This window comes from Gekko japonicus, unplaced genomic scaffold, assembly GCF_001447785.1.
Source record: "Gekko japonicus isolate JY-2015 unplaced genomic scaffold, Gekko_japonicus_V1.1 scaffold810, whole genome shotgun sequence".
NCBI lineage: Eukaryota > Metazoa > Chordata > Lepidosauria > Squamata > Gekkonidae > Gekko > Gekko japonicus.
In genome coordinates, this window is record NW_015174297.1 from 355,278 (window position 1) to 367,437 (window position 12,160).

The window sequence follows — 12,160 nt, forward strand, 5'->3', positions numbered from 1 at the left end:
TGCCCGGCCTTGCTGACAGTACACGTGAAAGCTGACACTGTGTTACACATTATTTTCCCATCAGTGGTTTGGGCAAACAGAACAGATTTAGCCAGGCATTGAAATACAAAGTGCCTGTTCTTGGAGAGGGAGTTCCACAGTTGGGGCACCACCACAGAAAAGATCCTTTCTCTGGTAACCGGGTTACCTGAAACAGGTATGAGAAGAATGGTTGGGGTAACACTCTGGTCGTGTTTTCTGATCTGTGAGTTGTTCTTATACATTATTTGTGTGTTCTCTCTGAACATGTTCAAAGATGGTATTAATCTTATACATTCTAGAACTGAGCCATGGCTTTGCAAACAGGTGCTGGGACTAAGGCTGAATGAGCCCTGGGTCAATTTATGCAATTTTTTCTTAATGTATTATTTGAACAAATTATTTGTACTTCCATGTATTGGCTTTCTGTATTAAAACTTTACAAAGTCACTGCATTATTAAATTCACAGGTCGAATCTCGTACAGTGGAAGATGTACCTGAAGGAAAAATTGAAGTATTTGTCATTAATGATGGACCAAGAACAGTTCAAGTGAAATGGCTTCCTCCACATCAGCCAAATGGATTGCTAACCTATGCTGTCCTTCTTACTGGCTTCTTCTATACTGATGAAGGTATTTCCATCTATATACTAATATCCAAGAGTCCCCTCTGCCTGTGGATACTTATTTCCACAGATAGGGGGCTCACCTTTCCCCAACAGGTTTTTCTACAAACTCAGGGGACTCTGTGTCTGCAGAAAAATAAAAAAAGTTAAAAAAAAACTTGGGGAGAATTGAATTTTCCCCAATAACTTTTGAAATGGCTCTTGCAGGGATCTACTCCAGGCCCCACCTGCATGAACAGTGAGAGAGTAGAATGTTTGGGGAGGGGGACGCTTCTAACTGGTTCTGTCAATAAAAGGCAGGGGAAGGGCCCTTTCCAGGCCTATTTTGGCCTATCAGGAGGGATCCTTAGGGCCAGACCTGCAAGGGTTGCCAGTGCCAGGCTGGGAAATTCCTAGAGATTTTTGTGGTGGAGTCTAAGGAGGGCTAGGTTTGGGGAAGGGAGAGCCCTCAGCTGGATATAATGTCACAGAATCTAGCCTCCAAAGCAACCATTTTCTCCAGGGAGACAGATCTTTGCTGTGTAGAGTTCAGTCATAATTCTGGAGGATCTCCAGGCCCCACTTGGCAGTTGGCAACCCTAGGCTTGGCAGCAACTTGATGCATCTCACTTTCATGACTCAAGTAGGCCTGGCTGCTTGCTACTGTTCATCAGCAGCCACCCTATGAAAGCCAGTGTGATGTAACAGCTTCAGATTAGGGTCTGTAAGACTCAGGTTCCGATCCTCATCTTGTGGTGTAAGCTGACTGGGTGATTTTGGACCAGTCACATACTTGCAGCTTAACCAACCTCACAGAGTTGTTGTGCAGATAAAAAGGAGGAGAGAATACTGTAAGGTGCTTTGGTCCCCACTGTGAAGACTGCAACTCCAGGTTGGAAAGTTCCTGGACGTATGAGGGGTGGAGCCTGGGGAGGGTGAGATTTGAGGAGGGGAGGGACTTCAGACCAGTGTAATGCCATAGACTCCACCCTGCAAATTAGCCATTTTCTCCATGAGATCTACCATTGTCAGCCTCCAGGTGAGGGCTGGAGATCACTCAGAATTACAACTGTTGTCCAGGTGACAAAGATCAGTTACCCTGGATAAAATGGCTGCTTTGGAGAGTTGAGTCTATGGAATTATACCTGCTGAGGCTGCTTGCCTCCCCAAGCCTCACTGTTTCAAGGCTCTACCCCCAAATCTCCAGGAATTTCCCAACCGGGAGCCGGCAGCTCTAAGGTGAATTGATCTCTGTAGCTGGGAGATACATTGTGATTCCCAGAGTGCTGCCACTGCTGCTGGGGTGGGGGGAGAGGAAGCAGGTTGGTGGCTGGGAGTACCGCCACCACTGCTGCTGTGCGGGGTGGGGGAGGAAGCAGGCAGGAGGTTGGGACAGTGATGGGGGCAGAAAGAGAGAGTGATAGGGTGGGGGCAGAAAAAGAAAAAGTGACAAGGCGGGGAGGCAGAAAAACAAAGAGGATTATGACTGGTCAGAAAGAGAGAGGAAGTAACATGGATAGAGGAAAGACAGAGAGTAAGAAAAAGGGGGCTGAAAGGGGACCGTGTGCGAGAGTGGTTGGGGAGGAAGCAAAGGTGTGTGAGGAATGGGATAACCATCCCACAAGTTTCTTGCAGGTCTCCAGTTGTTATAGCATATTATCTGGAATGTTCTAACGTCATTTTAGTTATACATTATGAGTTGGATGGGATCTAAAGATGCCCTTTTGCATGCAGAATAATTCCTACTCATAGAAGGAATGTTTTTATCTGTTTCAAGAATGGTCCACAGAAGAGTTAAACTGAATTCAAAGGTGGATTTCCACTTGGATATGAGCAAGTTTGCACAACCTCTTCCAAAATATAAGCATAAGATTCCACGTATATCATTATGAGAACACTTTAGCATCCTCTTGATAAATGGTACTATCTTGTTTTCCTTCTGCTGATGCTTTCCTACCCACGAAGGCTGCACATGCATGGAAGGCAGCATCAGCCTGGCCAGCTTTGTCTTCCCACCATCCATGGCAAACCCTCTGCTCTTTCCCCTCACCTCCACTATGGATGGGGTACCAGAATGGGCAAATTGGAAGGGCAAATGTTTCATTAGCGGTGAAGTGGGACATTTTAATATAATTTTAGGGGAGCTGATGAAGATCCAAGAAAATGCTTGTTACTAAAACTCCTTACTATCTTTTTTACCTTCATACATTAGTTGGTTTGCTATTCCTGTTGTATAGGCAGTTCTCATGAGACACAGATGGGTTGAGACTGGAAGAAGAGATCCCACAAGCTGTGTAAAACAGAATTATTCAGAGGGGCTTTTGGCACTGCCACCTAATTTTTGATCAACTGCATTTTCATTGGCACCATTGGCTACATTTAGGCAGGTGTGTGAGACAGTTCTGTTTCAAAGGGCATTTAAGGACGGGTGAGCTGTTTCAGCAGATTTGGCTTTGTATGTCTTTAATTTATTTTTTTTAATTGTTAATGGCCTCTTATGTTATGTATTCTTTTTGTTGCACTGTTAGCTGCCTTGAGTCAAAGAAAATAAGGCAAGAATAAATATTTTTAAAAAGTTATCATTGTAACTCACCTTGAATCTGGTTTCAGACAAAGGCAGGATAAACATGTTCTAAATCAGGGGTGTCAAACGTGTGGCCCATGGGCCGGATCAGGCCTGCAAAGGGCTGCAATCTGGCCCGAGAGCAGTTGACTCTGCTCCTTTCTGCTTCATGTATCTATCATAGCAGCTCCTTCTGGCCATTCTGTCCTAGTTCTTGCTTCACAGGAGAGAAAGAAAGCCTTTCCTTAATAGCTGAGGGCTCTTCCTTCTCCTCCTCCTCCTCCTCTGGGAAGGGAGGGGGAGGGAAAGAACCAGAGACAGGGGAGAAAATGGCATCTCGTGGGATTTCTAAGAAAACCAGCAACATTTTATTGTAGGTAGAAGCACAGTTTTTCTTCAGAGGGAGGTAGGTATGGGGGGGAGAGTCCTTTGTTTAAGACCCCAAAACATTTTATTCCCAGTATGTGGGGGGAAGAGTCCTTTGTTTAAGACCCAAAACATTTTAATTCCAGGTATGGGGGGGAGTCCTTTGTTTAAGACCCAAAATTTTTTTATTCCAGGTATGAGAGAGAGAGAGAGTCCATCCCATGGCACTTGGAGAGATCTCCCTTTCCATTTCTAACAGATGGAGGGGAGAAACCTTACAGCACAGTGTGCATTCCTTTTTATATATATATATAAGTACCCGAGGGTACACTTTTATTATTTTTTTCCATTATATACTACAGACATACAAACATACATACAAACAACCCCCAACTATTCCCACAACATATAACATATAACAAGAGACTTTACCATTTCTTCTGCTTATTAAATTTCTAAATTCATTATCTATTTTACTAAGCTTATCTTTTCTGCGTTCTCAAATTACTACATTTATCTATGAGTTGCATTTACATTATACCAATCGTAGAATCTCTTCCAAGTTTTTTGAAAAGTCCATTCTGTATCGGCTCTCATCTCAAGTGTCAGTTTGTAATTTTCCGCCGTTTCAAATAGCTTGTTCACGTACTCTTGTTTCGTTGGTATTTCCATTATTTTCCAATATTTGGCATATACTATCCTTGCAGCTGTCGACATATGAACTGTCAAATACCTATCTGCTTTATCAAAGTCTTTTGGAAATATAGTCAGTAACAGTATCTCTGGAGTAAACGGGATATTAGTTCTTATTATTTTTTCCATTATCTCATGAATCCATCTCCAGTACCTCTTTGTAACATCACATAACCACCACATGTGATAAAAAGAACCAGTCTTATTTTTACATTTCCAACATTTATCAGAGCAATTAACATTTTGTTTAGCTAATCTATCTGGTGTAATATACCATCTATAAAACATCTTATACATGTTCTCTTTATATGACACAGCATTAGTTAGTTTTATATTTTTCCGCCAAATCTGCTCCCACTCTTCAAAATTAATATTATGGCCTTTATTCTGGGCCCACATAATCACATTTTTTTCACCATTTCATCAACCATCACATCATCCAATAAAATCTTATATATTTTCTTTATCACTTTGTTTTCTGCTGTTAAAACAGTTTCTTTCAGATTAGTTATTTTATTATTAAAACCTAGTTTCTTATCCTTCAAATATATCGTGCATTCCTTATTAGTGAAAGGGAGCAAGAGTATAGCAGCACCTTAAGGACTAACAAAATTTGTGGCAGGGAATGAACTTTTATGAATCACTGCTCACTTCTTCAGATACAGATCGAATGTGAGTCCATCTGTCCTTATATCTTGGAGAGTGAAGTTATTTCAGATGCCAAAAGACAAGAGCAGGCATTGGTAATGAGAGAAGAAACCTAGGTCTCAGTTCAGTCCAGGAGTTTGCATTGTCTTGAGCTTCATGATCAGTTGCAATTCAGCAATCTCTTTTTCTAATCTCCCTTTGAATTTCCTTTGGAAGAGAACTGCTACTCTTAGGTCAGCAACAGAATGCTCTGGAAGGTTAAAATATCCCCCTACTGGTTTTTGAATGTTGTGGTTTCTAATAGTGGTATGAGTAAGAGTCCAGTAGCATCTTTAAAGATTAACAAAATTGTGGTAGGGTAAGGGCTTTTGTGAGGCACTGCTCACTTCTTCAGACTTATTTCCTTTTATTCTTTGCATCCTCCTGGACTGAATCCCCCTGTACCAAAGTGAGACCTAGGTTTCCTGTCTCATTACCAATGCCGATATCTCCATGCCTCTGTATATCACACCAATGCTGATATCTCCACCCCTCTGCATATCACACCTAATACAATCACACCTGGTATTGCCACTTGGCATCTGAAATTATCTTTATAAAATGTATATCTATGGTACCTTGTGTTATATTTTATGGCACCCATGGCCTGCCCTGACAAAATGACATTTATGTCAGATCCGGCCCTTGTAACAAATGAGTTCGACATCTCTGTTCTAAATAGATGTCCACTCTTGCATTCATGATATTGTGCTACATACATCTGATTTTTTTTGTCAGTCTTAGGGCTCAACTGCACATTAGATGGGAACTCTGTTGTTAATTTTACTTCAGAGTAGCCCCAGAATCTGAATTTGACCAAAGAAGAGACGTTGCAGGGAGGCGAGTCCTTCTTTTACTTTTTTCCATACTATGCTCTCACCCCCAAAGCAGCTTGAAGCCTTACAGCAGAAAAACACAGATGTCCCTATTCTTTCCAAAGCTGGATATGCAGCAGCAGCAGATTTAGATCAAAATCAGGATAGCTGATACCACATCTCCCATGTGATGGCTGTTTAGCCTTCAAGGATACTCAAAACTTTTGCAGGAGGGAGCCCTCCTGTTACTGTTCATTTGAACCAAGAGAGAACAAACTCCCACCAGCCACCCTTGAGGATTGCAGGATAATTATCTAGCAGTGTTGGTAAATCCCTGTGCAACTATATGATATTCAATTACTAGACTGGATCAGCTGTACCTGATGTGCTAAAGAACACCAGGACTCTTTTCTGTTCTGGTTACCCTATATCCCTTTGCTGGCCCAAACTTCGTTATTGGTTGGTTTTCCTAGTTTTGTTGATTGCAAGATTTTCTCTCTTGCTCCAGTTTCTCTTAAATATAATCTCCTGATTTGGCTTATATTAAACCTGATCCTGCCAAGTTTCATGCTCAAACATTAATCACTAGCAATTCACATTTGCGCCAAATGTTGTTGATACTGTTGTTTCTTAAAACACCTGGATCATTTTTTAAAAAATCATCCAATAAGTGCCAGTGCTGAATTCTGCTGCTTCTTGCATCATTGCACCATTAAGATGCTACAACAGAAATGTAGCCTCCTTAGTGCTGTTATATACAACTCCACAAGCAGAAATGTTTAGAATCAGGTGCTTCAGTGGAACTGAATTGGCTTAGATCCTAGTTCTTGATTGTGCATTGCCTTTGATACAGAAAAGTTCAGCCACTGCCTCTGTATCAAACATAGAGATCAAAACACTTTGTAAAACTCATGTAGGAATACTGTGATTGGATGCCAGAAACTAAATGTTTCTCTCCCGTCCTTATGCAAACACTTGTTTTTTTTCTGATCAGCCCATTATGAATTCCATTTGCCAGCCACTTTGAAAATAGCTTTAGAAAACAGCTCCTCCTGTTGCAGGACCCTGCTTTAAAGGGATTGTTTGGCTTTCCTTTGCCTTGTAGTTCATTCCCCCCCCTTTTATGTTCAAAATGTTATAGCGTTCCAGTGGTGATGACATTTTACAGCTGTCTTGAAGAACTGTGAATCACTGCACAGACAGATTTTGTGCTGAACCTGCTTTCAAGACATTGAAGGCTATAATCCTTACTTAATAATGCTTAGCATCTTTACAGTATCTACAGTGTACAAATCACATCATAGTTTATCAAAATTTAGCCTACAACATCCCTGTAAGGTAGGCCAGTGTTATTATCATTGTATTGCAGATGAGGAATTGAGGTGGAGTAAAAATGCTTTGCTTAAAGCTATCTGTGAAGTTGTGGCTGAGGTGAGGTTTGAACCGGCAAGGCTTTCAGGTCACAGTTGAGTCTTTTGCAGTGAAATCATAAGATGAGTTATATCCTTCAAAGCCCATTCAATGAAATTAGAAGGGTGTATCTGTGTTTAGGATAGCTCTGTAAGCCCCTATACTGCACCAGCTACTCAAGAATGCAACACAATGAACCAGGGGGACTTATTTCTGAGATATGCAAAGGATTAAGCTGCATGGCACTCAGTTTATATGTAATCATAATCATCATAATCTAAACGTCTTAACAGGGGACAGTGAAGAATGAGAAAATCTATGTTTTCAGACTCTTTTTGTTACTAACATTTGGTAAAGAAGGGGGCGGGGCTTCACCACGTGACCGCCCCGCCCCCTAGAGGTTCTCTTCCGGAGCTCCATACCAATCTATGTCTTCAGAACTAGAGCCCTGCTAACATTTAATATAATGATAAAATGGTGGCAGTGGTTTTACCTGAGTTTAAATAGCATGGTAATTTTAACATTATTGTGAGAAAGTTTTAGGTGTTTCTTTTTAATCAATAAAACTCTCATAATTTTTGAAAGACAGTTACCTCTTATCCCCAATGTAGAAAAGGCAATTTTAAAAGAATCTGTGTCATAAATGTAGTGATGCACCTGAGGGTATATTACAAATCACGTTAGTTGGACTTTTTAATAATAACAATTGAAGAAACCCATTTCTTTTACTTGTATGATCAGCGAAGTAACTGCAGTAAGAACATTGTCTTACATCATTAAAACAAATGTTGCAATTTCTGCTCATTGATAGGATATACACTTTGGCAAGTTTCAGGCTTATGTAGTGTTTGGTACACAGTCTCAGCTGACCTTCTTAGAAAAGTCTGTCTTTAAAAAAAAAAAGCTTTCATGTTTTCTGCTGTGAAACACTTGTAAGATTATGAGGCGAAGGGAGTGATGATCAATGTGGGGGGAAAAGAAGCAACGTTTTGGCTGGACCCATGACGGAGCAGACATTTCCACCAAAGCAGCAAGGTGAATAATGCAAAAACCAAATTCCCCCCAGTGTTTAATCTTGCATTGTTTTTTGTAGAGAAAATCTTCTGCTTGCCTTCTAAGTCATATCATCCTCAGTTGTCATCCCGTCTATCAAACCATCAAAACTGTATTAAATGTTGCAAAGCTGCGCGGCAAGAGAACTTTCAAAAGTCAGAACCCATTTGCAGAGCAGCCCTTGTAGAAAATGTATTCTGTTCTCGGCAGAATTTTCCTTCAGTTCTTTCCACTGAGAAGTTTACTGATTTCTCCCAGTGGAATCTGCTGGAATTTATCGGTTCATGGTTGGCAGTCACAGATTAAGGTAAATGTCGATCCGTAATGACCCTCTACATGTTAGTATTGCAGTAAAGCTGGGCTTTTATGTCAAAGATATCGGAGAGGGAGCTATTACACATGACAGGGGTGATCAAGGGACTCCAGACCAAGGCAAGCATTATTAAATATTGACTAGTTCTGTGATTTATGTAGAGCTGGAGGAAAAAAGTGACTTTTTAACCATTATATATTCTTCAGCAACGAAAACCAGCCATTTATCTCCTGCTGGTAATAAAGAACAGAGTGCCTGCATATTTTAGTGGAGGGGGGAAACCTGGCCTTATAAATGAGATGGACTCTTTCATGATAACATTTCAGTTTGTTAATTGCCAAAAGCAAAACAGGCAAATTGGAAGCAATTACAAGTTTTGACTTAAAGAGGTTTCTCCATTGCTTCTACTCTGTGGGGGGAAGAAAAAAAATTGGAAGGGAACCAGGAAATTTCATTACATTCATTCACTGTTGCTGAAACTTTGCTTTACACTGCTAAATAATAGGGATCTTTTAAATATTGTTCCCTCGCAGGCTCTAAGTAGTTATTGAAACTGACATTTATACAGGATGTTTTGAGGAAAATATATTCTTCTTTAAGAAAGAAAATTGAAGATTAATTAATCAAACTTATTTAAGACATCATCTGTAGATTTACACAAAGCTTATTGAATTGTCTGACAGCTAATTGGATAATTCCTTGATATAACGAACAACTGTATTTCATGTGTGAGTTAGAGATGGAACCTGGCTTGTGTGAAGACAAGCTGGCATCAAAAGAATTGCATCCTCAGTTCAGGTGACACTGCTTACCTGGTGCTGATCTAAGCTACTAGTTCGGAGAACTAAATGAGGAGACAATTTTCAAGTCAGGGATCTAACACTGGGAGTGATTGAATGCATACTACAAAGAGCTATATCATACTACCTTTTAAAAATATGTATGCTTTCAAGATGCATAAGTAACAGCTGCACAATTTGGAATACTTCAGCTGGCTTGATCCCACATACAAGGAAGCATGTTTCTTTCTCAGGAGGCAGAAACAATGATGTATTATGCTGCAAATCACTTCTATGATAACTAAATGCCAAAACCAGGGTCCATAACTGGCTGAAGAGAAAATGGAGTGTAGGATATTTCTGTGTGGTCCCACAGCAGCCATATTTTCACCATCCCTTGTAGTTTCATTATACCATTTCATTATACCTTTGACTTTTGAAATAGCTGGATATACAGATGCTCAATCAATTCTAGAACGTCCAGCGGGGAATCAAAAGAATAAAAATAGGTGAAAATAAGTAATTCTTAGTTGTTTATTTATTTTATTTTTCTTTATTTATTTTTGGGCTTATATCCCGCCCTCCCTGAAGGCTCAGGGCGGCTAACAGCGAGGCACAAGTGCCAAAGTTAAAACAGATAAAACCAGCATAAAACAGAATACAACAATATAATACAAACAACAAAGTGTCAGTGCTCCATTTATCATTTATCACAAGATGGGGTAGATCTTAATCCAATGGCAATGTTCCAATAGCCTGTCATCCCTTCTCTTTCCAGGGTCACCTCACACCCCAATGGAGCCACATAATGGTGGAAGTGGTGCGGTGATGCATAAATTGCAGTGATGGAATAGTGGTGGCGGCGGCTCCTACTCAAAAGCCTGGTGGAAGAGCTCCATCTTACAGGCCCTGCAGAACTGAAAAAGGTCCCGCAGGGCCTGGATCTCCTCCGGGAGTTCCTTCCACCAGGTAGGAGCTGCCACCAAAAATGCCCTGGCTCTGGTCACAGCAAATTTAATATCCCTGGGGCCTGGAATTTCCAGGAGATGTTGGCTCCCCGACCATAGTGCCCTTGGGGGAACATATGGGGATAGGCAGTCCCTTAGGTAAGCCGGACCCTAGCCATAGAGGGCTTTAAAGGTAAGAACCAGCACTTTGAAGCGAACCCGGTACGCTATTGGCAGCCAGTGCAGCACTTTCAGCCCAGGCTGAATGTGATCCCTCCTAGAGAGACCCATCAACAGCCTGGCTGCAGCATTCTGCACTAGCTGCAGCTTCCAGATTTGAGACAAAGGCAGCCCCAAGTAGAGAGCGTTACAGTAGTCTAACCTTGAGGTGACCGTCGCATGGATCACTGTGGCCAGGTCATCGTGGTTAAGGAAGGGAACCAAGTGCCAAGCCAGCTGAAGATGGTAAAAGGCAGACTAGGCAGTGGCTGCCACCTGGGCCTCCATTGTTAAAGAGGAGGCCAGGAGCACACCCAAACTCCTAACCTCCGATGCCGGCACCAAAGGTGCCCCATCGGAGGTTGGGAGTGGGAGCCCCAATCCTGAACCGATCCGACTCAGGCCCAGGACCTCCGTCTTTGCCAGGTTTAGTTTCAACCAACTCAGTCTGAGCCACCCAGCCACAGCCTGTAACACTCGATGAAGGTCATCCGGGGCAGAGTTCGACCGGCCACCTAAAATCAGATAGAGCTGGGTGTCATCTGTGTATTGATGACACCCAAGCCCACAAATCTGGGCAATCTGGGCAAGGGGGCGCATGTAGATGTTAAACAACATCGGGGACAGCACAACCCCCTGAGGCACCCCACACTCAAGGGGATGTCTCCAGGACCGCTGATCCCCTATCACCACCCTTTGTTCCCGACCTTGGAGAAAAGAGGCAAACCATTGAAGGGCAAGCCCCTGAATCCCCACGTCAGCAAGGTGGTGGGCCAGCAACTGGTGGTCGACTGTGTCGAATGCAGCCAACAGATCTAACAACACCAGTGCCGCCACACCACCCCGATTTAGATGCCTATGGAGGCCGTCAGTCAGGGCGACCAGCACCGTCTCTGTCCCATGACCCGGGCGAAGGCCGGACTGGAAGGGATCGAGGACAGAAGTATCATCCAGAAAGCCCTGTAGCTGTTATGCTCAATAAGTTTGCCCAAATAGGGCAAATTGGACACTGGCCGATAGTTGGCCAATTCGGCCAGGTCCAAAGATGTTTTTTTCAGGAGAGGATGGACCAACGCTTCCTTCAGTGCCCCAGGGAACTGTCCCTCTGAGAGGGACGTGTTGATAATCTCCCGCAGGGCACCTCAGAACCCCTTGTGGCATGCTTTGATGAACCAGGAGGGGCACGGATCAAGGTCGCATGTGGTTGGACGCACAGATACGAGCAATCTGTCAACTTCCTCCAGACTGAGTAGGTCAAAGCACTCTAAACCCGACACCAAAGGCGTGAAAGGGGCCTCAAGTTCACTCACTGTTTCAATTGTGGTGGGGAGGTCACGGCTTATTTGTTCTGCTTATTTGGTTCTGCTATTAACCAGTTAATTAAAAGTGGCACACAAAACTAGATGTAGGCTCACAGAAGTACTAATAATGCCATGTACACTGGCTTTTGTGAAGTAGTTTCAAATGAAAAAAAAAATCTGTGTTTGCTGTAAAGTTAGTGACTACTGATGTTTAGGCATGAGCATGAACCAGCTCATGAACAAGTTCATAGGAGGTCAACCGGCATGAATTTCCATGAACTTTCAAGCAGTTCCTGGAGATTTGTGAATGGATACATTTCCAGACAGACTGTTGACCAAACTTCAAAGCAATGGGGGGGATTTTTCAGCATTGGAAACACTGTTGTCAGTT

General features: G+C 42.4%; 1 protein-coding gene across 1 annotated transcript in view; it reads left to right on the plus strand.

Annotated features, from left to right (window-relative positions):
- The window catches only part of USH2A (Usher syndrome 2A (autosomal recessive, mild)), a gene marked incomplete at its 5' end in the record, with an annotated part of 716,575 nt that overhangs the window by 340,266 nt on the left and 364,149 nt on the right, over positions 1-12,160 (plus strand). The window contains 1 exon segment of the mRNA XM_015424093.1: positions 489-651. Within this exon segment, the coding sequence (XP_015279579.1) occupies positions 489-651 (163 nt within the window).